Raw genomic sequence first — 25,805 nt, 5'->3', positions numbered from 1 at the left:
CTGGGAAACATTCAGGTTAAGTAGGAGGAGTGAGTTTCCTGCATTGGTTGCATGGGATGAGAAGGGGGGGTGGGGTGGGGTTCAGACTTAAAACTGCCTTGATTTTAGTTTGTTACTTAATTTTGTTTGAGCATTTTGATGTGGCTGGGGGCTTGGATGGGGGCGGGGGGAATACAGACTTGAGACCAGGCACAGCCTCTGCAGCAATTTACCTGCAGCAATACCCCTGCAGAGGCCCCCAGCAAGCCCTGGCGTGGGGGAACTTACTGCCAAGGGGCCCAAGAAGAAGTGCTAGGCACCGCTGCGGAAATTGCTTCAACCCACAGTCAGCGCTTGGGGTGTTAATCAGCCCCCTGAGACAACAGGAAGCAGCTCTGCAGTTACCAGTAATAACATGGCCCACAACAGCCAGTGGTCCCCCAGCCACGTCATTGGGGCTGGAGAGCCTGTGCCTTAGCCAGAAGCTCGTGCTCACGCTCCCCTTGTGGTATGTGCTCATGCTCACACCAGCAGCCTTCCCCTTCCCGGCTTTCGCACACCCATTTACAGGGTGTCTTTTTAGTAATTCTTGCATGGGCTTTGCTAACACTACTATGTATGATTAAGGGCACAGGCTATCAGTAGGTTTTACCTGCTTACAGTGACTGAGTCAGCCTGAAACATTAACTACTCAGTTTACTCTGAACAGTACTTTGACCATCTCTCCTTCTGACTACAGGAAACCTAGCTGGGTTGTGTCTCTGTAGTAGTGTGGCCTTGAAGGCTTCTACCTGTGCCAAAATTAACTTTGCAACATCTGCAATTCTATAAATATATATAATTATATATATATCTAAATATATATCTCTAAATATATATATATTTATATATATATATATATATATATATATATATCTCCTTTGATTCAAGTATAATAGGCTAGCATAAATCATCAGAGATGGCCATTCCAAATTTCTCAGGGGTTCATCAAAAAGGGAGAGCCTCTTTCAGCCACAGTGAGCCCCTCTGAATGAATCAAGGTGTAGAAAGTCAGTGCTGAAAGGTGTATGAGAGACAGCTCTCAGGCAGGAGAATCAATGCCAAAAGTGGCTGGGTTGTCACCTAAGATTGCAGGGTCCTGCCAGCTGTGAGCTCTCCCGCTGCTCGCTGTGGCTGGGCAGTGCACCAGCCGGGGGATCTGCAGGAGATGGGTGCCTCCACTGAGCTGCACCCTGGGAATGGGGCAGCCTCCTTCTTCCACAGCCCACCTTTCCCTGCAAACCAGTTTTTTTTCCAAAACAGCTGCCAGTTGGCTGCCAATCATTCCCGCTGTGGCTGATGTTAACCAGCAGACCTCATTTCTCCAGAATGCTTTTGCATCAGGAGACCCAAACAAAGGGGGGGTGAAATTGGGCCTTGCCGAGTTTCCATCAGAAACCCAGCACAGCCATGTCACCCCAAAGTCTTTCACAGCTTCTGGGTACAGCTGGAGGTGGTGTGTACGTTGGCAGTGGACACCTCCCAACCATTGAGCTGAGCACAGTACAGGACATGCAGAGGGTTTTCTCAAACATGAGCCTCCCCAGCTCTCCCTGCTGAACCATACAAGACCATGTGCTGCAATGAGAGCAAGGTCCCCAAGCCACAAAGTCACAGACCCCTCCAAACTGACCACCCAAAGCTTCAAGGGACGTACAACTGTCAGGTAGGAAGCATTTATTGGGTAAAGTTCAGTACCGGCCCAAGAGAGGGGTCTTGGATTGATCTCCTAGTATTACAGAATCACATTATTATTGGAATTAACACAATTGCAATCTACAATTACATTTTGTTATCCGCAACCTGCCGCCACACTAGTACCTCATTCATGGCTCACAAACTCAGCAGGAAGCTCTGATATCGAGCTGCAATTCCTTCACAGTGATAAAAACCTCTGAGTGATGCCATCCCCTCACCTCTTTCCTGTACATCCCTCCATGCCAAAATAAATCCGTGCCCCCACCAGCAGCCCCTTCTCAGGGGCCACAGCCACCTGCATCTGCGGGTCACCCAAGTTAGGACCGGGCTCTCTGCACTCCCAGCTGGAGACAGGGCAGTATTCCTGCAAATGCACTTCAGCCAGCTCTGCAACAGTCCTTTCTGCCCCATTGGGAGCTGCTGTGGGGGGATTACATGGCACAATTACTATTACAGCCCCAGCCAGCCTCCAGACGAGCTCCTCCAAAAAAGCACTGGGGTCTACGCTTCGGGCCTGCAGTTTGTTCCAGAGCTATTTGCAAAGAGCATGGAGGGAATTATTTGAATGTAAGGATGCTTTCCATGGAGACAGGCTGGCCAGACTTTGTTCCACAGGCTATTAAAATCCTTGAGCATCCCCAAGGAAATGTGTGACTGGAAGGCAGAATATTCAAGTACAGCTGTCCTGTGCCCAGGGATTTGTACACGGGAAGAGCTGTGGCAAGCACACCTTCAGGGCAGTGCTGGGGCGGGAAGGTGTAGCACCAACATTTCAGTCCTCTCATCCGTCTTTGCCACAGGTGATGTCCTCCCACCATCTGTCCACAGCAACAAACCCACAGGGCCATATGGGCACCTCTTGGAGCACACACATGGGAGCACTCTGCTTAACACACGTAGAGAAACCCAGGCTCTTCAAGAGCTATGCTGGAGAAGAGCCAACTGTGTGAATCAAGGTCTCTAATCAAAAAGCAGCATTTTGCCTCAGACTGTTTCCTACTGGTTCTTCATTTGTAGTTAGCTGCAAATATCCTAATCACATATCCCTCAGTGCCCTTAACCCTCATGATAATTTGATTTTATAGCTCTATTACAAAGCAGTGCCTGCATAAGGTGACTGTGAGAACATGCGACAGTCATACATCAGCCTCCTGTGGCCTCATCTGTCACGTCACATGCAGGTGGTGTAACAGGGGAGAGGGCCGGGCACCACCACATCTCAGGGGCTGTGGTCAGTGGGGTCGCACTTCAGCATGACTTTTATTCCCTCGCCCCTCTTAGTGGTCTCGAATGCTTCAAGAGCCTTTTCCAGTGGGAAGCGGTGTGTAACCAAGGGCTTGACATTTATGCGCTTGGACGCGAGAAGAGCAATTGCCATGGGCCACCTGGAAGGGAAAGACAGAGCAGGACATGAGAGCAGTTGCTGGCTTGGATCCGGGAGGTCTGTGTGAAGGTCTGCGCCCTCCAAAAGCCCCAAGGAAAGAGCAGGGAAGAACCAGACTTTGCTATAGTAATTTTCTCAGCCCAGAAAAAGCAAGGGGAATTTTGCCTGCTCTGGCTTTCACATCAAGCCAGTCCACTTGCAGACAAGTCCGTCTCCAGCAAAATTTCCCCCGGTACCTGGCCTTCCTTCTCTACAGGGCACAGGAGTTGAAGGCACAAATGTCATTTATATACTTTTTTCCATTTTGGCTTGCTTGCAGCAGCAGAAGGGTTTGGAGGGACTCTTGGCACCGTCTGCTGTTTGAAATGGAACATTGGGCTGGAGGTCCCATCAGCTGATCGACTGGCCTGCTTTACTGTGATCACGTTTGCAGGGAAGGATTGTTCCAGTAATCGAGGCATAAAGTGCAAGGCAAATCAGCCAGGCTGTTGCCCTGCGGTGCCGGTATTTCAGAGTGACATGAGGTTTAACTGATTGTAAGGAAAACCAGGCTTTTCCACTTCCTCTCTCCTTGTGGAAAGCAAGAATTTCTTAAGGATATTGAGGATGAGACACTCTGAGACACTTCAGCCCACCCAGCCCCGCACAAGACTCACGTATTGCAGTAGCGGAATATCCCCTTGATATCCACCTCCCGCACGGCAGCATTAACGATGGGTACAGTGACCATTTCAGGCCCCAGTCCTACCAGCACCAAGGTCCCGCCAGAACGAGTGGCCTGAAGAACACACACAAAAATATGTTACATTTTGCTAAACAAAGTTAGTCACCACAGCCAAAGCCTTTGCAGCAGACCGTAAAAAAAATAAAATCATTCTTTGTGGCTGTAACACATTGCTTGGAGCACAATGGAGAAGCCAGAGGAGAGGCAAGATGCTGCCAGGAGTCCATAAGTGTGAAATGTGTTAAACAACACTCAGGAAACAATTTTCTGAAAATCTCTGAAGGATTTTGGTATCTAAATCCCATTCTGAAAAATGACTGGCACTTTGGAGTACAAAAAGCTTTTTTGGATTTCAATGGGAGAGATTTAAAATGTCTAAGAGCCTGATATTCCATGTTTTTACCCGCCTAAAATGCAGCTGAGCCACAAAGAAGCTTTAAAAAGCACATAACCACCCAGCTACGGTGCAAGTTAGAAATGACTTCGCTGATTTACAGGTAGCTACACCACTATGGGGCTTTAGAAAGTTTTTGAAACTACTAAGCCCCTCTCCCTGACCATCCTTCATACATGGAAGCATCCTACTCTCCTCCATTTCTAATCCTGAAGTCGAAGCTGAGACCACAGGCAGCAGGAAAATCCTCATCAGGAGAAGCCCACAGGAAATGTATGGCCAGAGGAAGAGTGAGTCCACCTGTACCCCACTGGCAGAAACCACCATGTGCTGCCTGGTATACTGACATTGTTACGCCACATAGCCAAGGCACAGCAGACAAGCTGAGGAAATCAGTATTCACATTACAGTAACACCCAAAAGCTTTTGCTGCAATTGAGACCTCATAAAGTCCATGCTCCAGAGGGAAGGCAGCTGAGGAACTGGATCAGATTTGCCTGGTCCAAAGCCAGCCAGCAAACTACTACTAAAATCGGGAGCAGAATCCAGGTCTCCTGAGCCTCACCGAGGGAATCGCTCATCATTCAAAACACAAGTCACTCCAAACACCATATCCTAGGTTCCTAGGTCCTATGAGAAATGCTACACTAAGGCCTGCTACAGACTTAAAATTAAATGACAGGCCTGCAGAATCCCCTCTGCGTTCCTAGAACTCTCCTTAAAATAACATTAACTTTTGAGTGTAAAAAAATCCCTATATTCTTCTTATTTCTATTTTCATCCTGATAATTACTAACAGCAAATACTTCGTATCACTGTATTGCCTGAATTTTCCATGGTGTATCTATGCTGTGTTGTTAAAATTTACAACTACAATTCAATCATTCCTTTGAGATGGTCTCTTGAACTCTCCTGGACGTCAGATAATGCCCGGGGAATTGCCACCACTGCCCTGCTATCAAAGAGTTGGAAGATTAAGAGGGCTGGTAAAAGCAGCGGGGTGTTTTTTAAGAGTTACAAGATTGGAGGGGAGATTGGCATGACCCCACTGCAAAGGGGATCTGGGCAGTTCACCTTGCAGTCATTGCCTGAAGTCAGCTGAGCCCAGAACAGGAGGCCGCACCAGAAGACAGGGCTTGAGCTGCCTCAGGCACACCCATCCCCTACCCTACCCTACTCTTTCTCAGTGAATGGCTTCATATAGATTTGCTAAAACTAATCCTCTCTGCCACAGTAGAACCAAGAGAGGCCAAAGGCCTTTCAGACTCCTTTCAGACTCTTCTGCTGAGGCTTCATAGTGAGACAGACTCCGAAGCTCACCTTCTGAGGAAGGATTCCAGTGTGGGAGCCTCACTAAGGATGAACACAGATACCCAGAGTAAAAAGTATTTTTCTGTGACTTTATCTCCTGCTGCTTTTACCCCTAGGTTGTTTACCAGTTTCATGGACTTCCCAATGTGCTTTGCAAAAGGTAAAGTTTTCTCGTAGTTTTTAATGCCTTTTACAAGTTGCTCTTGAAACTCTTTTTTCAACCACCTTTGTTTGATTTTGCAATATAGTGAGTCTAAGAAAAATGTGGGTTGGGAGGGAACTCTGGAGGTGTCTCGTCCAACATCCTACTGAAAGCCGGGCCAATTTCAAAGTTAGATCCACCCTCAAAGTCAGATCAGGCTGCTCAGAGTCACATCCTTCCAAGTGCTGAACATCTCCAAGGATGGAGACTTCCATCACCTCTCTCATGCCTCCCAGGGCTGCACTCCTGCTTTTATACAACTGCAATTTCCCTTTTTGCAACTTGTCCTTTTTGTCTCTTGTCCTTTGACTTTGAATCTTTGAGAAGAGGCTGCACTATCTTTTCCAGAACCTCCCCTCAGGCAGCTGAGGACAGCAAAAACTCCCCTCTTTAACTGCCTTCTTCACCTACCAGAACTTACACTCTTTATTATTCTCCCCATTTGGACATAATTTCTACTTTATGAAAGATCTCCTCTTACTTGTTCCAGCTCCCTGACACTGCTGTTTAGCTATGCTCAGGTTTCAGAGTTTTACTGTAGTCTCTTTGATAAGTGCTAATGTATCTGAGCATCAAATCAGACAATTGTCCCCATGATGTCTGCAAACACAAAACTCTGCTTAGCTGTCTCGTTTAGTTTGTTCTCTAACAAGCATCTTCTCTTTCCCATACCAAGGCCCCAGAGACTAAGCACTATGAGAGCAGAATAACGTCACTCACAGCTGCGTCCCAGAAAGAGGAAAGCAAATGCCAGTACTGCTCCACCCTGGGAACATGTGATACTCACATAAATGCCAGCCTGGATGCAGGCTTGTACTCCCGTACACTCCACAGTTATTTCGGGCATGCAGCCAAGCAAACTTTCCACTTTGGAAGCCACCTCCTGCGCAGTCTCATTCTTTACCTGGATGGTGAAATCTGCCCCTATCTCCTTGGCTTTCTGCAGGCGAGAGGCAGATAAATCTAGGGAAAGATGAAACAAGTCAACAACTGGAGCATTAAATGAAGCAGAGGCATAGCCAGAACCTGAGCTTGCAAACCACTTTCTACCACTATCTGATGTCTCAACAGTGGTGACAGGGCCACCATGTTGGGTGACCAGCTGTCATCTGTCTCAGGAAAGAAACCAGCATTTGTTTTGTGGTAGGACAAGATGGGAATCTACAGCCCGTTAGTACTTTCTCAAAATTTATGTAGCCCATGCAAACCAAAGTGCCTCCCACCCTTAAAGTATATAGGAGGCCACCCTGAAGAAGCCCTGATGCAGGCACTTTTCTCTGGAGCCTGAACATGCGCTCGTAGAGCAGCGCACAACCAGGCAAGGAAAGCATCTAAATTTCCTCCCTCAAATTCACACAGCTGTCAGCGAGGAGATATGGAGGAGATCTGATCATTTTTCTAGGCAGGCAGAGAAGGATGAGCAATGAGGACAACTTAAGACCCAGGAGATGCCAAAGATTTTCCCGCTGCAGGGGTAGGTATGTTTCAAAGAGGTAAAGCACAAATTCTCCAAACTCAGAGACAAAAGGACATCATCTGAAGCAATGATCAAGTGAAGGATCAGCTGCAACCGCTGGACTCGAGGGCTGTTTTCTGAGCACGTCAGTTCATAGGTCTCCACATTTTCCTTCAGTACTGCAGGACCACCAAGAGGCCACAGCGCTACACTGCCAAGACAGATCAGAAGGCCATGCTTAAGTCTGAAGAGCATGCACATTGATACTACAAGCAGCTATGTGACTGCAACGTGAACAGCTGTGGCCAAGTGCTGGTACATAAATACTAGCCATGTTCCTGTGGCTGTGCTGCTACCGGGCACATGCCTGCCCTGGGCTAATGCATGCTGCAGTCCCAACACTCACTGCAGGGCAGAGGAACCTTAGCACAGGAAAAGGTAAAAGGCAGCAGAAGGACAGGAGAGATGGGGGAGCACTAAGCTACACTTGACCTGCTTGAAAAGTGCAGTTATGTCTTACCAAAGCTGCCACTGACTAATCCTGTATTGCCCAGTGCCTCTCTGGCAATGACTCTTTCCTGAAGCAGCTTCACTAATTCAGCAGGGACCTTAATCCACTAGTGGAACAGGACTGTAAGAAAAACACAATATACACAAGCTCAGCAAGTTAACCTAGGCAGGAGCCTACAATTAGGCAAATCCCACCTCTTCATTTCTTTTGCATTTTCCTTCCTTGGCTCCCAAGACAAGGTGCTTTGCTATTGCTCATGTTCTCTCCTCAAGAAGGTCCTGGGCACTTGCAGGCAGAGGCACGGTCACTCTGACCTTGCTCCCTTATGGCTGGAAATCCCATGGCTATGGACAGCAGAGCATCAAGAAGTCTTCCTGACAGGAGACATCACCTTGGGCTCAAAGGATCACTAATGTAGCTGTTCCACTTCTAACAGTACCAGATGAGAGCAGATCAGGAGCTCTCTGAGGGCTTCCTCAATGAACCATCAACAGATGCTTTCAGCTGACCGAGCTGCAGGAATGCATTAGATGGCAACACTAAGTGCGTCCCTGCTGTTACAGACATCTCCCATCCTCTCACCCTCCTTACAACAGGGCCAGAGGCTGCTGAGCACCTCTCAGGGTAGTTTCTGCCACAGATGAATTGGAAGGCAAGCATGTAAGAGAAAGGGAGCACAATATGGCAACAGGCTGGGCCTAGGACAGCCCATTAACACAGAGAAACAAAGCAAGTAAAGATAAATGTCTGTGAGGGCAGGGCTGTACTATGGTACTCTGTCCAGAGGAATCTTTACAGCTCCATAAATATGCTTTAAAGACCTAAAACATCTAAAATAGCCCATAACCAATGGCATCAAGGAGTTATCCCTCTTGCCCATCTCTGGGCATGGAGCAGTTGCCGTCACAATACAGTGGGTCTTCCAGAGCAGGCAAAGGCAAGGAAACAACTTCCTCCAGCACGTGGCCAGCACCAGTAAGGTTCAGCCTTAGCCAAGGGGCCCTCACACTGGGCATGAGTAAAGCAGCACACTGTGACTGGCCAATCTGGGCAGGAGCACACCAGGAGACCAGGACCACCATGGACATAGCAACAATTCACACCAGAACAGGCATCTCTTGGACTTGGAGCTTGGCAAAAGGGTTACTGATTCAAGAAAAGTGAACTGTATTCAAGGAGACCTCACCTTGAGAGCCCCAAGAAAGAGCTCACCTCAGCAAAGCTGAGAACATTCACCTAACCTGTCCTGACATGCCTACGACAGACAAATTCTTCTTGTGGCCACTCAAGTTGAAGATGAAGCCCTGTCCTGTACAATGGAGCAAGCTGCTCTGGGTAGCCACGTTGTTTGTCTCTTCTCTTCCATGTCCCCTGGAAGGAACCCATCCATCCCTCTCCAGACTCTACTAGGGCCAGGACATCTCTGGAGATGAGGAGGTAGACAGTGGAAAAGAACAGTGGCGCCTCTGAGGCAGAATCTACCTCTTTGTCGTGCACTTAAGCAGTGATCCAAAGAGCTCAGGAACTGAGCTTCTATGTCTTTGCACTGGAAGAGAAGCCTGGATCAAAGGTGGAAACTTAACTGTAATACCCAAGGCTTCCCAAACCCAGGGCTGCTGGGGTGGGCAAGTCTCTTCAGTCAGTGGTCCTAGGCTGAAACTCAGAAAATCATAGCTTTCCCAAGAGTATGATCTTCTCTCCAAGATACACAGCAAGTCCACCACAAAAAACATACCCCTGCCACGAGGGCACAGCTTCTTTTCTGGCTTCAGAGAAGTCAGAGATGGGGGTGGGGGGAAAATAACGAGGGAAAAGAAAAGGAGAATGAAAGATAGAGAGACGGCTATAACCCTGGCAAGGCCACTGCTCTAACGTGAGCCACTCTTGACTCAGCCCCCATGCTGGGAGGAAGCAAGGTCAGAGGATCTGCCCTGCCCCTCATGCGGTGAATGTGACGTTACTGGAAGGGCAGGCCATAGACATGCCCCTACTAGCAGCAAGAAGGCTCAGAAAGCCAGGTGCAGGCACACCCACCAAGATGAGCATCCAGGAGACCTGTGGAGGGTGTTTCAAGAAGGGAGAACAAAGGGTAATAAAATTCAAATGAAGCAGGAAAACTCAAGGCTGAAAAATGAGCGTAACATCACCCTGGAAGCCCTGGCTTGAGCTCTCTATCCTGTGGCTGAAGGAGGCATTAGTCATGTCTGTCCTTCCCAAGCCCTGAGCACTGGGCCTCAGGCCACATGTACAGTCATGCTCGACACTCTGCTAGATGAGCAGCGCTCAGAGACCTCCCAAGGAGCAAGAGTTGCTCTTTTCAAGGCACTTGAAGAGTCAAGAAGCACTTCTGCCTGGCACGGCTGGTGTCTCCCACATGCTAGTGCATGGGAAAGAGACCACAGTGGCTCAGCCACACTCCCAGCAATGGGTCAAACACCCCACATATTACCCTGTTTGGAACACCAGCATGCAGCAGACACAGCTGGATTCAGCCACTTGTCCTATCTGGTCATTTGCTAGTATATTTTATACTGTCCCTTTGACAGAAACATATCCAGAGGCAGTGCCCCAGGGGGCAGCCTTCCATAGGAGGAACAGGAACACTTCTGGAGAGAAAGACCATTCTGTCAACCAGTGCACCTCAAAGCGGCCACAACAGTAGCTGATAGGCAGCAAAATTAACAGAATACTCCACACTTCGCCTATAGCTGTCCTCCAGTTTGCTGATCTGCTCGGGAAGGAAGTCCTCGTGTAGGATAGGTATATGGATCACCCCAGCAGTACTATCAGACTCAATCAGGACTGTGATAACACTCAGTCAGGACTGTGATAACATCTTTGTGTACCTGGCATAAGTGAATCATTGTTAAGCGTTTTAACTGAGGCTGACAGATCTGCAAGTCTCATAAAATGAGAAGGTTACCATATTAGCTAGAGCTCAGACATTTGTGAGTTTAAACTTGGCTGAACCCAACCCAACCCAACTCTTGGGAAACTGATCAATTATACAATTACAGAGCTGCATATTGCTTCTAGTCAGAATTTTGTTTTCACTTCCGGCCACTGCAGCTAAATACATTTTTGTCTGACAGGCTAAAAGTAGTCCATTCTCGTAACTCTGCTCCCACGGAAGTGATCAAATTACACTTAAGCTTCTTGTGATGGTTAACCAATAGATCCAATTTAACAGGCTAATATCCTTGAAACTTTCCACTTTCTACGTTGATAATCCTTCAGATAGAACTTGAATTCTGTCCCATTATTCATCTTCCCCGACCAGACTTCCAGGGTTTCTGGAGCACAGGGCAGCAGCACCAGGGACTTCAGACTTAGATGGTACAAGTGGAATGATTCCTCTTATGTGGGAATTACTAAGTGTCCCTTTAGTGACAGGCCGTGCAAGGCCTAACGCTGTCACAGGAATATCCAAATTGTCACTGCACTTGCTGGGGAATAAGGCTGCTCTTTTAGATCCCTTTAAGTAGAAAAGCAGCTTTTCAGAGCAACAGCAATGTCCACAGCAAAGCAGAAGGACAGGAGAAGCTTTCCCATCAATACCAATCACAGCCCTTCAGGGGCAGAGCACAGAAAGCTTTAGACCATAGAGAAGATGAAGAGCCATGAAACACATCAACCAACCCCTTCTGCGCCCAACTGCACGCAGTTAAATACATCAAAACCCCCCAAATGGGAAAACACTAGTCTTGCCAGGAAGAAATCACTTCTGGGAAAGGAGCAAAGGTTATCAGAAGCACTAATATCTTTTATCAGGCAAGCTGCCATAGCCAGGAAGAGAGCCAAACTCTGGTGTGCGCAAGCCTTTGGGAAGGGTAGGACTGAATGTGAGCCTCCAGCTACGATGCCAATATCTCTCCAGGAACGACAGAGAAGGGACTCGATCCCGCCGAGAGAAATGTAACTTTCCAAAATTTGCTGGCTCCAGCTATGCCACAGAAAACCACTGCTGAAGCCACAGAAGGTGAGTTCTCCCCGGGTCTCTAGACTCTTCTAGATTTCTAAATTTGCATGCAGCTTCTCCAAACAAACACAAATACTTAATGCAATGAGTTTTAAATGTGCTGTGCAGGCAAAGCTTTTCACACCGTAACAACTCCAGGCAATTAACTGAAATAATCTGGTAGCAAAATACAAGAGGGCCTTTGTGAGCAGACAGTCAGCTCACAGGTGTTGGCTCCTAAAGCCAACAGAAAAAGCAGTTCCTTGAGAAGGGCAGCAAAATCCCCTCGGGCAAAGAGTCAAAAAAAAAAAAAATCATTCCTCCACCCGTGTCATGCACAAAATATCTGACTAGGAAGAGCACTTGCACGGGCGTCTCTTAGCCACTTATCCGAACACCTGTCATGCAGGTGATGTAAAGATGTCTACAGGTCAGGATCACTAGTCACAGCTTAAAGATAAGGAGGAGTTAATTTTATGTAGCCAAACTTCCTGACCCTACAAACCAGGTACCAAGAACCTCCTATGGCCGTATGGAGCCATACGGCATACGCTGATCCAGGAGCAGCTCACAGACAGAAAAAACAGCAGCTCCCTGGCTACAGGGAAGAATACAACCAGGCAGGACTGGGCTCGAGGCAGCAGGACAGGGGATGGGGTAGCAAAGTGACCCAGCAGCATCAGCCCCACCAACTCCTGCTGGCTCATCAACCCCTTCCACGCCCAAGGACTGGGCGACCAACAGGCCTTGCACCAGCTCAGCTCTGCATCAAGGTTCCTCACACATGATTCAAGAACCAGAGTTGTTCTTCCTGCTATAGCAACTATCACCCTCAAAACACAACACTTAGCAAAATATATGGCCAGCACTGATTATATCCACCAAGCATATCCCTGCAGAGCGGGGCCAGCAGAGCAAGAAATGCCCCAGACTAGGCAGTAAGAGGACTTAGGGAGGAGAAAGCAATAATCTGCCTTGGATTTTCACACAAGCTACTATTGAAATATGTTTCTGCAATGACAAGAGGGTGGAACCTTAATTTTATGTGTCAACCTGAAGACTGAAACACAGGAACTGAGAGGCCAAGAATACTCCTAGCCCTAAGCGGGGAGGTGGAGTAACAGCCTTTTAAAAGCTCCAGATGGGGCTTTGGCCCAGGAACGCTGCAATGATTTGTGCTCATTTTCTAGCTGTATCTGTAAGTGTTCCTCCTGGCCACCAGCACTCAGAAGGATCAAAGAGAGTAGCAGCAGCAGTTGGAAACAACACTTCCAGGCCTTGTTCAAATACCTGGTGGAAATTTCAACCAGGGAACCTCAAGAGATTGCTCCAGCTGGCACTACTGTGTTAATTCCTCTGGACAAACTATGTGAAGGGGAGGTGGTGGGAGCTGGGCTGGGTTAGTATCCAGGGTTACTGGGTTAGAGATCCAGTCGCAGTCTGCAACAACCGGAAGGGCAGTTACAGAGAAGGATGGAGAAACTCATTTCAGTAGCTGCAGACAATACCAGGAGAAATAGCCACAAATTCCAGTTTGGGAGGTTCAGATTGGACCCCAGGAAAAAAATTCTTTATTAGGAGGCTGTGCAGTCCTGGACTAGATACCAAGAGGTGTGAATCTCCATTCTCAGAGGTTTTCCACACTCAGCTAGACAAAACCACGCCTGACCTGATCCACTGCTGGTGACAGTCCTGCTGCAAACAGCAGTCGGACTAGAAACATCCAGGAAAACCTTCACATCATGTTTTCTCATAGGAATAGCCAGGAGGCTGGACTAGACGATCTCTAGAGGTCCCTTCCAACCTCAGCTCTCAGTGATCCTGTGAACATCGAACAGGAGCACCCATGTGATGTCCCAGCGCCAGTTCTAGTTGGCCAAGAGACTGCGAGTCAAATACTGCACTGTGAGCATGATATGAGCCTGACTGAACCTATATGTTCATCAGAAGAATAGGCTAACCAAATATAAGACCGTATACAAATCCCAGGACACAGTCAGGCAAGGACGGCCTATTTCTGAAAGGCAGGGACTCTGAAAAGGCCTTTTAGGTCATTATGCATAACCAGCTGAAAATGAACCCTCCAGCAGGAGAGCAGCAAGAAGGGCATCAAAAGAGGACTGAAGAGGAACAGTGTGACTGAACACAAAAAGGACTGGGGAAACACTGTGTGCAGGCCATCACCTATCACTACAAGAGGAATATGAAAAAAACGCTCAGCGTGAAGCTCCAAGAATAGCTCCAAGAGAGGTATAAAATACATGTGCTGCCTTGACTGCCTGCCTTATCAGTGCAAAGACTAAGCAGGAAATATAATGAAGGTCTATAAGCCCTACAGGGAAGAGGAAATTTGACACTCAGGGCACCTTGATCTAGGAGCCAAATGTGTAACACAAACCAGTAGCGGAAAGCTGAGGTCAGAACAGCTCAAAATGGAAATAAAAAGAAAACAGTTAGTGACGAGAGGCATCAGGAGCAAAGGGAGCTTCTGTAACTCAGAGTCTTGACATAAGGATGCAGTTTCTCTTCCCCAAGACCTGCTCAAAGTCCACCAGAAGTCTCTGGGCTTGATCCAAGGACTGCTCAATAGCCTGTGGTTTATGCACCTGCACAACCTGTCTCTGCTAGGAAGCAGAGGTAATTTGCTGGGGCCGCTAACGTCACAGAGAAGCAGCAGTCATAACCTGCATCTTCTTATAGGTGCCAATCAGTGTGAAGATCAAGGTCTCCTGAAAAATGAGGTGCTTATTAGGATTCCCTCCAGACAGGAATGCTATACTAGTGCATTCAGGAACAGACCTTCCATTTTGCTTGGACTGCAGTCCCCAGCAGTTACCTTCACGGAACAATTAGGAACCAGTCAAAGTGTTAAACCATAGGAAAAAGGCACTCCTACAGGTTGAAAGGACTTACCTGTAACTACCACAGCTGCTGCACCCATCATCTTAGCAACAAGCACGTTAACAAGGCCAATTGGTCCTGAGTACAAAGGGGAGAAAGAGAAAATATACAACTGCCAGACAGCACCACCCACAAGCACAGAAAATGCCAGAAGCTCCACTCCTGGGCTAAAAGAGGCTCCGACAGTGTTTCCAGGTGGGTAGTTCTGGGATCACAGCATCACCATTTCCCCAGAGTAGGGAGACTGGATGCTGACAGGGCAGATGTTGATACCTGAAGGATTCAGCAAGGAAAGCACTGCCTGCTCCTGTGCTCCCTCGAGCTGCTAAGTTCAGTACGTCCAGACACTGCCCTTTGGAGTAGGGCTGCTCAAAATGTGGTGCTATAGTGCCGTATGGGCAAGGAGAGCCTCAAGGGCCCCCTGAGCATCTGGGCAGCTCTGCCATGACCCATGCTTACAGCTGAGCCTAGAAGCACAGCTCGCACGCTGTCCTTCACCCTCCATCCCGCAGAGCTGCAGCAGGAAGCGAACCCAAGGCCTGAATATGTTCTACTATACCAGAGCCAGACACGAAGACTTTGCTTCCTAGAGTGACTCCAGCTCTTCGGCAGGCATGGATTCCCACAGAAAGGGGCTCAATAAGGGCCCCTTCTTCAAAGGTGACGTTATCTGGAAGCCTGAAGGAACCAGACAGAAACAATATTCACCAAAGAGCTTTATCAGGCTGATGGAAGAAAGCCATGATACTCAGAGACCAAACATGGGTCTAAATCACAATGGCAAAATATGCTCTCATCCTTGGACAGAGAAATGCAGGGCTGGAAGAGATTTCAAGAGCTTATACTGCCTCTTCTCCTGCTCTGAAGCAGCATTCAGTGAGTCAACCCTAACACCCAGCCTCAGTCTCCCTTGCTGCTCTTTCTCTTTGGAACAAAACCCACAGCTGCATACGCATCCCACCCTGTGGCTGGGACCCATCAGTGAATTCCCATACTCCTCATCCGGCAGGAGTCATTCAGATCCAAGCTTTCGAAAACACCTTCCTGCCTAACGCAAGCCAATGATGATGCCGCATAAAGCAAAGACAGCTCCGTGGCGGCTGCAGAAGGACAGACAATACCTGCCCAAACATCTGAGAGCCCACTGAGTTCAGCCATCAACCTTTTTGAACAAATCTGTGCTGGTAGAGTGACTTCATGCCAGGGAACCTGCTCTGCATCAGGTGGCTGAAGACTCTCATCAGAAGTAAAAGCATCCATGTACTTCCTTCAGATTCATTTGATCCTGAACGCTAACTCCACAGGTACCAAAGATCAATCCTGGGCTGCTCTCCCCTGCCTGTTCATGGAAGTACCTGCTCCACAATGACAGAGTGGAATTAAGCTCCAGAGACAGAGCAGTCTCATAGGGCCACTACCTTAGACTGCGCTTAACTCCTTGTGTAACAGCACTTACATGGGTATAATGTTGCAGAGGTTTATGTGGATTTCTAGTGGCCTGATTCGCCAGAGTACTGAAGCACACACTTCCTGCTAAGCACATGTGTAAGTCCTGCCAGTTAAGAACATGTTCAAGTTCACTGAACCGGATATGAAACACCTATACTCCCGGCAGTTCAGCTGGGCTGCTCAACACCACACAAAAGGTGGCTCAGCAAGGATGCTGGTCTCTGCTCCTGTTCTGCTTTAACTAGGAAGACTTTGTTTCAAATGATAGAGCAGGGTGTCAGAAGTGATGTGGTGCTTTCTAAAAAGCAGCAATAAAGCTAGCTCAGCTCAAAGAATCAGGCAAAGACCTCTAGGCACAGTCATGAGAAGGCAAGGACACAGTAAGACAACAGAAAAGAAACCCAAAGCAAATGGGAGCAAATGGGAAAAGGAAAACAATTAAAGTTTAAAACAATGGTGACAACCCAGGAAACATGCAAGAACTATTTGTTTATGTCTGGCACCAGAGGGGATAACTACACCTGCCTGACAAACCCTTTGCGATGTGGCTTCCATCCAAGCCTCATATACATTATTCACAGATCAGAAAGTGATAGAACCTGTTGCGCTCTAGTAAAGAGCTCTCACTGCGACACTCAAAAGGGCCAAGAGGAGATTGCTTCAGCTAACTTCTCCCCAAGGAACACACATATCTCTGCAAAAGGAGCAGCAACTGACTTGTAGCAGAAGCTGGCACTGTGTTTGTAGTAGCGGCACAAGTTCCCATCATCAGGAGGCGTTGCACAGAAGAAGATGGTTGGAGAGAGGTTGTAGCGTCCAAGTTTGCAGAACTCATCTATTTCCCTTGGGACACCGGGCTCAATGGCCACTCGATCACCTGCCAGGGTGAAAGCAGACTGCGTTACCTGGGGAGAAGGTAGGCATGTAAGTATGGGTACTTCAGAACGGCCAAGGAAGAGAGCATGAAAACCCAGCACAGGAGAAGCATAAGGGCACTTACTGAGAAAGATCACGCTGCATGCACCAGGAAAGTTCCTAACACTTTCTTCAAAGGGGTCTCATCACCAGGATCTTCGCAGCTTCATGAAAAGAGCTGGTGTTTCAGAGACATAGATACAGACCAGATGGAGGCTTAGGCACACAAAAACCTCTCTCCAGCTGCCTTGCAATGAACCTTAGCAGATCTCCCCTTTCCACTGAAGAGGCAGCCCTCACTCTTGGCAATCCCACAGCCACACATGATCAGATTTTTTTCAGAAACTCTAGTAACTGGAATAGCAAATAATCAGGACAAAGCAGGTGAGCTCTGCTGGCCACCAGGATGCCAGCTCTAAAGAGCTGTTCCTTGGGAAGAAAGCTAAAGTAAGGTGCAGAAGCACACCCAGGAGTCAGGCAGGATTTGTCGGGGAACAGAAACTCCTTGATGCTACGATGGAGTAGTGTGGGCTGCTGGAAGGGCGCACGCTGCAGGACAAGGAGCAACTGTTTACCCAAAATCATGGACTAAAGAAAACAACCGTGGTATCAAAGTACAATTGCAAATACAAAATGTGCACAAAAGAACCCTTTTTATTTGGCATAGGAAATAATCAGTAACAAATCTAATGGTGAAGCTCTCCAATAAAAGGCTCTCACGTGACACAGTGGCAATACAGGAAAGGGAGGATGGACTGAAGTAAAGATCTCTCTAGCCCAGTACACCCTTGGCTCTGATATGGCCACCAGGAGATGTCTGAGCGAGAGAGGAGCAGGACAAGCACATACAATTATTTCACTCAGTGCTCTCCAAGCCTCCAATTATATTCAACTCAGGGACCTCCTAAGCTAGACGTGATTTCTCTGTATTTAGTAACCCATAATAGATTTCTTTTCCACCTTCCACTATGTAAACTTTTAGCGTCCACACCATCCTTTGTCAAGGAGCAGCACCTGGCTCCCACTACCCCTTGCTCTTGTACTGGAGGAGACAGAGAACAGATGATCTTTATGCGCCCTCTCTCTGCCCTCCATGAGTCTTTAGATCTTTGTCACATGTCCTTGAGTTGCCTCTTTAGGGCTTGAGTTCCTAGCTTAGTCGCTCATCATATAGAAGCTGCTCCACATCTTCAGTTCATCCTGTTGTCCTCCTCGGACCCTTCTTCACTTCTCTTATACCCCTTGGGAAATGAGAAGACCTGAACTGCATGCAGAGCTCCAGAAGTGCATCAGTAGGGATACACACAGAGATATAAGAACATTCTCTGATTTAGTCTCTCTCCCTTTCCTGACACTGATTTGCATTTTTCACCATTACTGAGCACTGAGCCAATGTTTCCATGCACTGTGACAGAGCCCAACGTCTCACTTTCAGCTGTGATGGTCAGCACACTGTTTTAGACGTGAAGCTGGTCTTGTTTCTCCTGCCATGGACACCACTGCACTCTTGCCTGCACTGAATTTCACCTGCATCTTATCGCCCAGACATCTATAAGGTGTCTCTGCAACTCCTGCTAGCTCTCCCTTGTCCTCTCCACCTTCCCTAACTGGCCACTGTCAGCAAACTTTGCCAACTTCGCTGCTCAGCCCGTTTTCTAGGACATTCATGAGCACAGTGAATAGCAAAGGTCACAGCACAGGGTCTGGTGGAGTTGCACCAGTGACTTCTCTCCACTGCAGGAGGCCTTTTGCTCCTTCAGGAACGCAGCAAAGAAACACTAACAGCAGGTTACTAGCAAGAGCAATGTACACGGTTTCTGAAGCTTTTTCTAACTTCTTCAAAAAGCACCTTGTACCGCCATACATTTGGTTCTGCCTTAAAGTAAACTCAGACAGCTCAAGACATCACAGGACAAAGCATACCTAAGAAATACCATAAACCACGGTGGCCAAGTTAGGTGATGAATAGTGCAGTGATACTCTTTGAAGGAGGTGGTCACACTGTGCTCCTCACAGCTCAGAACATCAGATAAATAAACATAACACAGAAGCACTGCTTGTTAGCGATTCCTTCTCAAGAACTGATCAACAGGAAAACACACACAAAAAAAAGATTTGATTCCAATCACCTGGTTTCAAATGAGTTACTCCTGATCCCACCTTGATGACGGTCCCAGAAGCCTCATGCCCCAATACCATGGGGTCCTTTACAATAAAATCCCCGATTCGACCGTGCTGCCAGTAGTGAACGTCAGACCCACAGATCCCCACAGAATGCATCCGCAGGAGGACTTCTGCCAGAAAGAGAAGAAAGATTCCTTGTAGGAAAAGCTTACCTGTTCAGGCATTGGGACAATTACAAGTTTGCTGTCCCAGTGCCCCACAGCCAAGACCAAGCAAGCATAGAAACATTCAAATTTACTAGCGTTAAATATATGTACTGCTCATGCACACTTTTGGACAGATGACCTATTCATGAGATGCCTACTGAAATACAAAACTATATAAGGATTTACAACTGAGGAAAGCTTAAAAGGCACTAAAACCCCTAGCAATGAAAGCTAATGAAATCTAAGAGGGGGATGGCTACTACGTTACTTGAGCAAGAGCAGAAGAGTAGCTGCGCTTAATTCCTCCTCCCTAAGGTAGGACTTCAGCCCTGGAGAGAGTTAGTGAATCCAACTCCTATCAGCCCATACTCCATTCCTATTTAGTCCTCATATAGGATTGTCTGACCCGTCCCAAGAGCTGGGCAAAGTGAAATCGATATAACGTGTAATGTATAACCAACAAAACAGGCAGCAAAAAGAACCAGATAACGGGATATATCTTTGATTGCTCCAGCTCTTCTTTTCAAGCACACAGAGCGTGACCTATTTCAGCTGCGTGTTCTCTTCTGGACTATTTTATATTTCCTGAGAAAGATTTTATCTGTTTTATAGTATCACAGAGTGCCAGAAGAGAATGGGAGATTAGTAAATAACACTGCAAGACAGAAGCAGTCTCTAGGCTTACCATTAGGACCCGGTTCTGGGATTGGCCGGTTTTCCTATGAGGAAACAAACAAAAAAAGGGTTCAGCCGGTGCAAAGCTACGGGAATGCCTTGCAGGAAGTCAGTCTAGGTTACTCCAGGTAAATATGTAGTCTAGGTTACTCCAGGTAAATATGCAAACAGATCGAATTTGCAGTTCTGTCTGCTCACAGAAGTTGCTGTGCAATAAGGCAGGATATAAATGTACATCACCTCATTCTGCTTACACAGCGGAGTAACGTGGGCATCCATTACCAGTGACCACACAGGCAGCTCGTAAATCGATGCTCTAACTTACTGTGCAGTAACTTCTCCATGCAAACAAGATCCATGAACTGAACTTCCCTGCCCTGGAACAGCCTCAAGTTTCAGCTGAATCCCTCATCCTGCACTCTGAAAACAAATTTGTCTTCTGTAACCAGGGCAGATTTTGAACCACATATTTATATGAAGCTTTACTATTTCAACACTTACAATATTACTGTAAATAATACAAATGATTGTTACTATATAATAATTACTAAATGTCTAAATACATTATAAATAATACTGTAAATGACATTTAAAGTCACACCCTCTGCTTGTAATTGGCACAACACCTGCTCATGACATGAACATTAAGGAAAAGGAAAGGAAGGAAACTGGGAACAGAGACCAGTTCAGGTTAACCGTACACACCCAGTAGTCACAGAGGGTTGGTTATAGCCCCAAGTCACCTGCCCACCTAACAGGTCCTCACAGAATTCCCTCAGCTACTTTGAAAGACAAAGGAATAATTTTATTGGGTTGTGCAAGATAAAGACAGTGCACAGCCATGCTGGACTGTGACACATGCTTTCAAACACCTCTAAAATTGGGGGTCAAGCAACTACTGCACAACAAAGACAGCATGTGAATGTCCAAGCTTTAAACAGGCTCAGCCACACATGTCTTCCTAACTCTAAGTTTAATTTTTTTCAAATCAATAAGAAACCCATCTCTAAGGTCGTGTCTTTAAGAAAGTCTCCGCAGAGCTAACAAAGTGGTTAGTGCTAACAACGAACCCTTCATAATCCATTTGCTGCTCAAATTTAAATGCATCTTAGATCCCTTTACCCACAGCCCAGAAGTGGGCAGACAACCTTGGGGCAGACCTCCTCTACACAGAGTCCCTGTTTAAAACCTACAGCTACGAAAAATAATTTGGTGCACATTACAGAAGAGTGAGCCCACGGTTGGTTGTCTCACCTTGCAGTGTCTAACTCTGGCTCTATCTTTTTGCAAGAGCATCTTCACTATCTACTTAGCAAGAACATTTATCTTTGGATTTGAGATGAAAGATCACTTTTTAACAGTCCTCTGTGTATTAGCTGCACCAGTTGGAAGTTGCTACACAACAATAAACATGAGATTTTTCCGCTTCCCTCCATTGTGGAGAGGGCAGGGAATCCCACCCTGTTTTTGTGGAAAGCTGTGCTGTGTTTTAACTAATTAAATACATTCTCAGTCCCAGCAGTACTTCTCAACTCGTACTTTGTACTTCTAAACACCACAGAAAGTAAAATTCTGGAAACAACATCAGATTTAATGAGTGCAGAAACACACACAGCTTATTTGTACCAAAACCTCAACCCTGCAGGCTGATTATGCTTGGGACTGTAGCATAATCGAGAACTGGGGGAAGCAAAGTGATGAGCAAGGTGAAGGGAAGGTGGACAAATGCTGACCCATGCAAGTGTCTCTCCGAAGTACTGCTCTTCCTTCATGGTTAAACTATCTGCTGAACCGTCAGTGCTGTGTCAGCAGGATGCGCCAAATCCTGTTGGCTGCAGCGTCAGTCAGAGTACAATTCAATCGTAGTTAAATTTTCACTGCTCAGAACTGCACCTACGTTTTCGCTATACGAGTCGCTTTGTCCCACTACGGATACAGCCCAGAGCGAGAGTTTTTGAAAGCTGTTGATCTAAGTGTATCCCCTTATGTAGAAAATATCTAAGCGTGTAACCTGGTAACACATCGGGTGCAGGTACAGCCAGCCTCAGCTGTTTCAAAGGGACTGAACAGAACAGTCGACAGCTAGAGATAAAAGCCGACTTTCAGCTGAAGATGTTGTGTATGTGACGTTCCTCAATCCCCACGAACACTTGCTTAGCCTTGGCACACGTTGCTTGAGCTGTGCGGGAATGATAAAAATCAACTGCGTCCTTGACAATCATCTCGCAAGTGGGCTGCTACAGGTGTCCAAAGTCTGTGTATTTGTTAAGGGCTATCCTACCAGAACTGTTTGTTCCGAAAACTGTCTGTCAATGTTTGCCCACGTCAGTCTTTCTTCTCTGATTTGGCACCCACCAAACTGGCAAGTATAAACCTTTAGCGGTGCCACAAATGTCTCATCACCCGAGTACAGCTGATCATTTGCAGCCAGAGAAGCAGAACTGATTCGCAGCACTGATTAAAAAAAAATAAAATGTCCCGCTCTCTGCAAGGCAGTCTGACACAAGCACACGCGTGATCAGTTTGGCTGCTCTGTTTGAAACCTCCTTCCTACTCCTCGCTTGGGCTCACATGAGCTGGACTAATCAACGCATCATTTTTTTTTTCTTCTTACTTCCCGGGAACGCCTTTTCCTGGGAGTATCTACCGAGCAGCAGAGGCTGTCTCAACCCCCTCTTCCCAGCCAGCGCTCGGCGGAGAGGGCCTCGGCGGCAGCGCCGCGGGCTCGCGTCCCGCGCGTTGGGCGGCCCAGGCTTCCACGGGGGCCGCGCGGAGGCGGGAAGGCTGCGGGGCGCTGCGGCAGAGCGCTCCGGGGCCCGGGGGCACCGCCAGCCGCGGGCGAGCCGCCGGGGCGGCCGCCTCCTCTCCGCTCCCACCCGCCGCGGCCGGTTCAGCTCACAGAGCCGGCACAAGGCCGCCCCGAGCCAGGCCGCGCGTCCCGGGGGCGCAAGGCCCACCGCTCAGCGGCGCCGCAGCGCCTCAGCCCCGCCGCGGCCGCCGGAGCCCCCCCGCCGCCGCGCCGAGGAGCCGGCCCGGCTGCCGCAGGCCGCTGCGGGTCCCCCGCCCTCGGGCCGCCCGGCGCGGCTCCGGGCGGCGCTGAGGGCCGCGGCCTCCCCGCCGCGCCCGGGGCAGCGCCGCGGGCCCAGCCGCCCCCGCAGCCCGCCGGGGGCGGCGGAGCGCGGCCGCCCTCTCCCGGCCCCCGGGGCCGGGCCGAGCCGCGGCGGGGCCCGCAGCTGCCCGCTCCCCTCGGCGCGGCGCGGCGCGGCCCCGTACCAGGCGGAGGTCCCCGGCTCGGTGCACCACCACGGCCAGGTTCTGCGCGGGCGCCGCCATGGCTGGGCCCGGCGCGGCTCGGCGGCGCGCCCGGGTCCAAGGGCCGGCGGCGGCGCCTCCCGCGGCGGGGCCGCCCTCTGCCCCGGCGCCGCCCCGCGGCACGGAGCGGGCAGGCCCGGCCTCACCCCCCCCCCGCCCCCAGCGGGGAAGGGCTCAGGCCGGGGGCGCCCCGGCGGGACCCCCTCGGGCCGCCCCACGCCGCTGCCGGGGAGAAGCCTCCGCCTGGTGACGCGCTGGAGGCTCCCTGCTGCCGCTCGGCCCTTGGCCAGCCCTGCTGAGGAGCGCCTGGCTCCGTCTTCCCTCCCCACCCCAGCCCCGTATGTTTAAATCACTGAGGAGATTAAATTTGTGAATTAATACATGCAGGGTGCAGGGGCAGTGGCTGGCGAGTCAACGCCTGCCAGAACTACGGCTGCCTACGCGCTGCCTTGGGCTCCCTCGCGCGCCTCGGGGCAGGCCCCGGCTCCTTGGCCAGAGACGTGTCGTCGTGCGTTCTCGTCCCCTCGGGCCTCGCTCTGAGCGTGGGTTCTCTCCCCAGCGCGCCGCAGGTGTCCGCGGACGGGGCACTGCGCCCAGCTCAAGGGGACGTGGTGCCGCATCGGTCAGGCCGGAGGTGCTTTATAAAACGCTGTGATGCAGCACAGACTCGCTGGTTCCGTTCTTTCAGACTTCAGCTTCGTACTGCTAGGTCCTGTCCTGTTTCAAGTATCGTCTACCCATGCTCCTTTTACTTTCATGTTAGATGGAGTAATCTGTTTTGTCCTGCTGCCAGTGTAAAGCCAGTATAAACATAGTATCATGTACTTTGGCTAACATTCAACGAAACGCGGGCTTGTGGCCTTGCCTCAACCAAATCAAACACACGAAGGTGGTTCATCTGGAACTGCATATAGTTTTAACGGTTGTGGAAGCAGTTTTATTGACTGGGAACGTGCTGGGGGCACAGTAGCATCATTTGAACATGGAGATCTCAATTGTGAGAGCTGCAAAAAGCCCAAGAATTCTGTAGTACTAGGTTTCAGGAGTAAGAAGATATTTTCAGTTCAAGACCCTTGAAAAACAGAGCTGGCCAAGATCTCAAGAGGTTATCTGCTCCGGTTTCCCCTAGTTTGAAGCTTAAAGCTTTTCAAAATTAAGTTTCTTGCAAAAATAAGAAAGCTACAGGACATGTCACACAAAGTTGCCAGAACCAGCTAAAAAATGTTATTATCTCCACCTGATGTATTTTCTTGCTTGCATGAATGGGGATATCTGTGTACTCCCTTTCCTTCTTGCGATCATAGTTTAGACTACCTTCCAGGCTCACAAGGACTGATGCAATTTCTTTCCTCCACATCAGGGTCAGCTGTATCTATCACTCTCATAATGTTTATTTGAGCAGTAGTCAACATCAAATTAGTGGCTATGCGCTGTCTCTGGGGTTGCTCTGAGGGCAGGGGAAAGAGTCTGTGTATACAAGGGAAGCTATGATGAAACACATTGCTCAGTATTTGCACAGCAATACAATTCCTGCTCCATACACTACTTAAGTGGATGAAGCAGGAATATTTAAATTTCCACAAATTATGGAAAGACAGGAAGCAGCCATCTCCTCCTGAAGGCACTCGTTTTCTTGAGGCACCGGTTCATGGCTCTCCTTGTGACGTGTTTGCAATTAGCCTCCAAACTAGACTTGCTGGGCAAGTTTTCTGCTTTGTTCTGCCTGGCTCTCAGCTTGTAAGTCACTGAAATCTCACAGCCCTACCGGTAGCATGCGGTCTGGCCCTCTGGATCCCTAGATCTGAAGAAATCCTGGAGGAATCAGTTACTGAGGCCTGCAAGCTTCCTTCCAAACCCCTCGAGGTCCCCACATCTTCTAGATTTAACCCTTTTCATGATTTCTTGGCAGAAACTCAAGCTGTTTCTCTGTTGAGAACTTGGCGAGTTTGATACAATAAAAGTCCTTTCTGTTCTGCTATCAGTTTTGCTCCCAAAGTGCATTGCAGGGTGTTGAGGGCTCAGCTGAGAGCAGTCACAAGAGTCGTCTTCAGCTCCTGCAACGCTCAGTCTCACTCTCCTGACTCACTCTGTTGCCTGGTCTGCTCAGCAATATTGCCAGTTTTCAGATAAAACCATGAATAAGCGGAGCAAAATTGCCCAGAGGTAAGCATGTCTGGGAATGCCTGGGAAGCTGGCAATTTGCATGCTGCCTAATCCCTCCCTTTGTTGAGGGAAATTTCTTTTAGGCTGAATGTAGGCCCCCAATAATTTCTCTCCGTTTGAAGCTGCCTCTGTTTCTTGCGGACAAGATACAGACTGCCATTGGGAAACTCAGTTGCAAAAGCAGCACTTGCTCTTTACGCGCTGTGGCGCACACTGAGATTTCCTCTGTGTGGAACAAGCAGGCCATGAGCTACGGGCCAGGCCAACAGCAGGTGCGTTGTGCAAGCCAAAAAATGTGTATTTAAATCACCAGCGGTCTTATCCTGCAGTGAAAGCGGCTTTTCTGCTGCTTTTGAAATGCTGTTGCGCAGCTAGGGATATTTTGAAGAATCCAGGCTCAGTCT

The 25,805-nt window shown here is 48.7% G+C and overlaps 1 protein-coding gene across 1 annotated transcript; it reads right to left on the bottom strand.

Moving 5' to 3' along the window:
• Positions 1-1,680: 1,680 nt before the first annotated feature.
• SORD (sorbitol dehydrogenase) lies at positions 1,681-23,337 on the bottom strand. Its single transcript, XM_068957899.1, has 9 exons — positions 23,200-23,337; positions 19,937-19,970; positions 19,051-19,215; positions 16,724-16,883; positions 15,117-15,235; positions 14,570-14,635; positions 6,519-6,694; positions 3,757-3,878; positions 1,681-3,101 (listed from the first exon to the last, which is right to left on the bottom strand). The coding sequence occupies exons 1-9, from the start codon at positions 23,257-23,259 to the stop codon at positions 2,936-2,938; spliced, it is 1,068 nt and encodes a 355-aa protein (XP_068814000.1). The 5' UTR covers positions 23,260-23,337; the 3' UTR covers positions 1,681-2,935.
• Positions 23,338-25,805: the final 2,468 nt, after the last annotated feature.

This window comes from Struthio camelus, chromosome 12 (genome assembly GCF_040807025.1).
Source record: "Struthio camelus isolate bStrCam1 chromosome 12, bStrCam1.hap1, whole genome shotgun sequence".
NCBI lineage: Eukaryota > Metazoa > Chordata > Aves > Struthioniformes > Struthionidae > Struthio > Struthio camelus.
The sequence above is the reverse complement of the archived record's forward strand: the minus strand, read 5'-3'. Positions and strand labels throughout refer to the sequence as shown.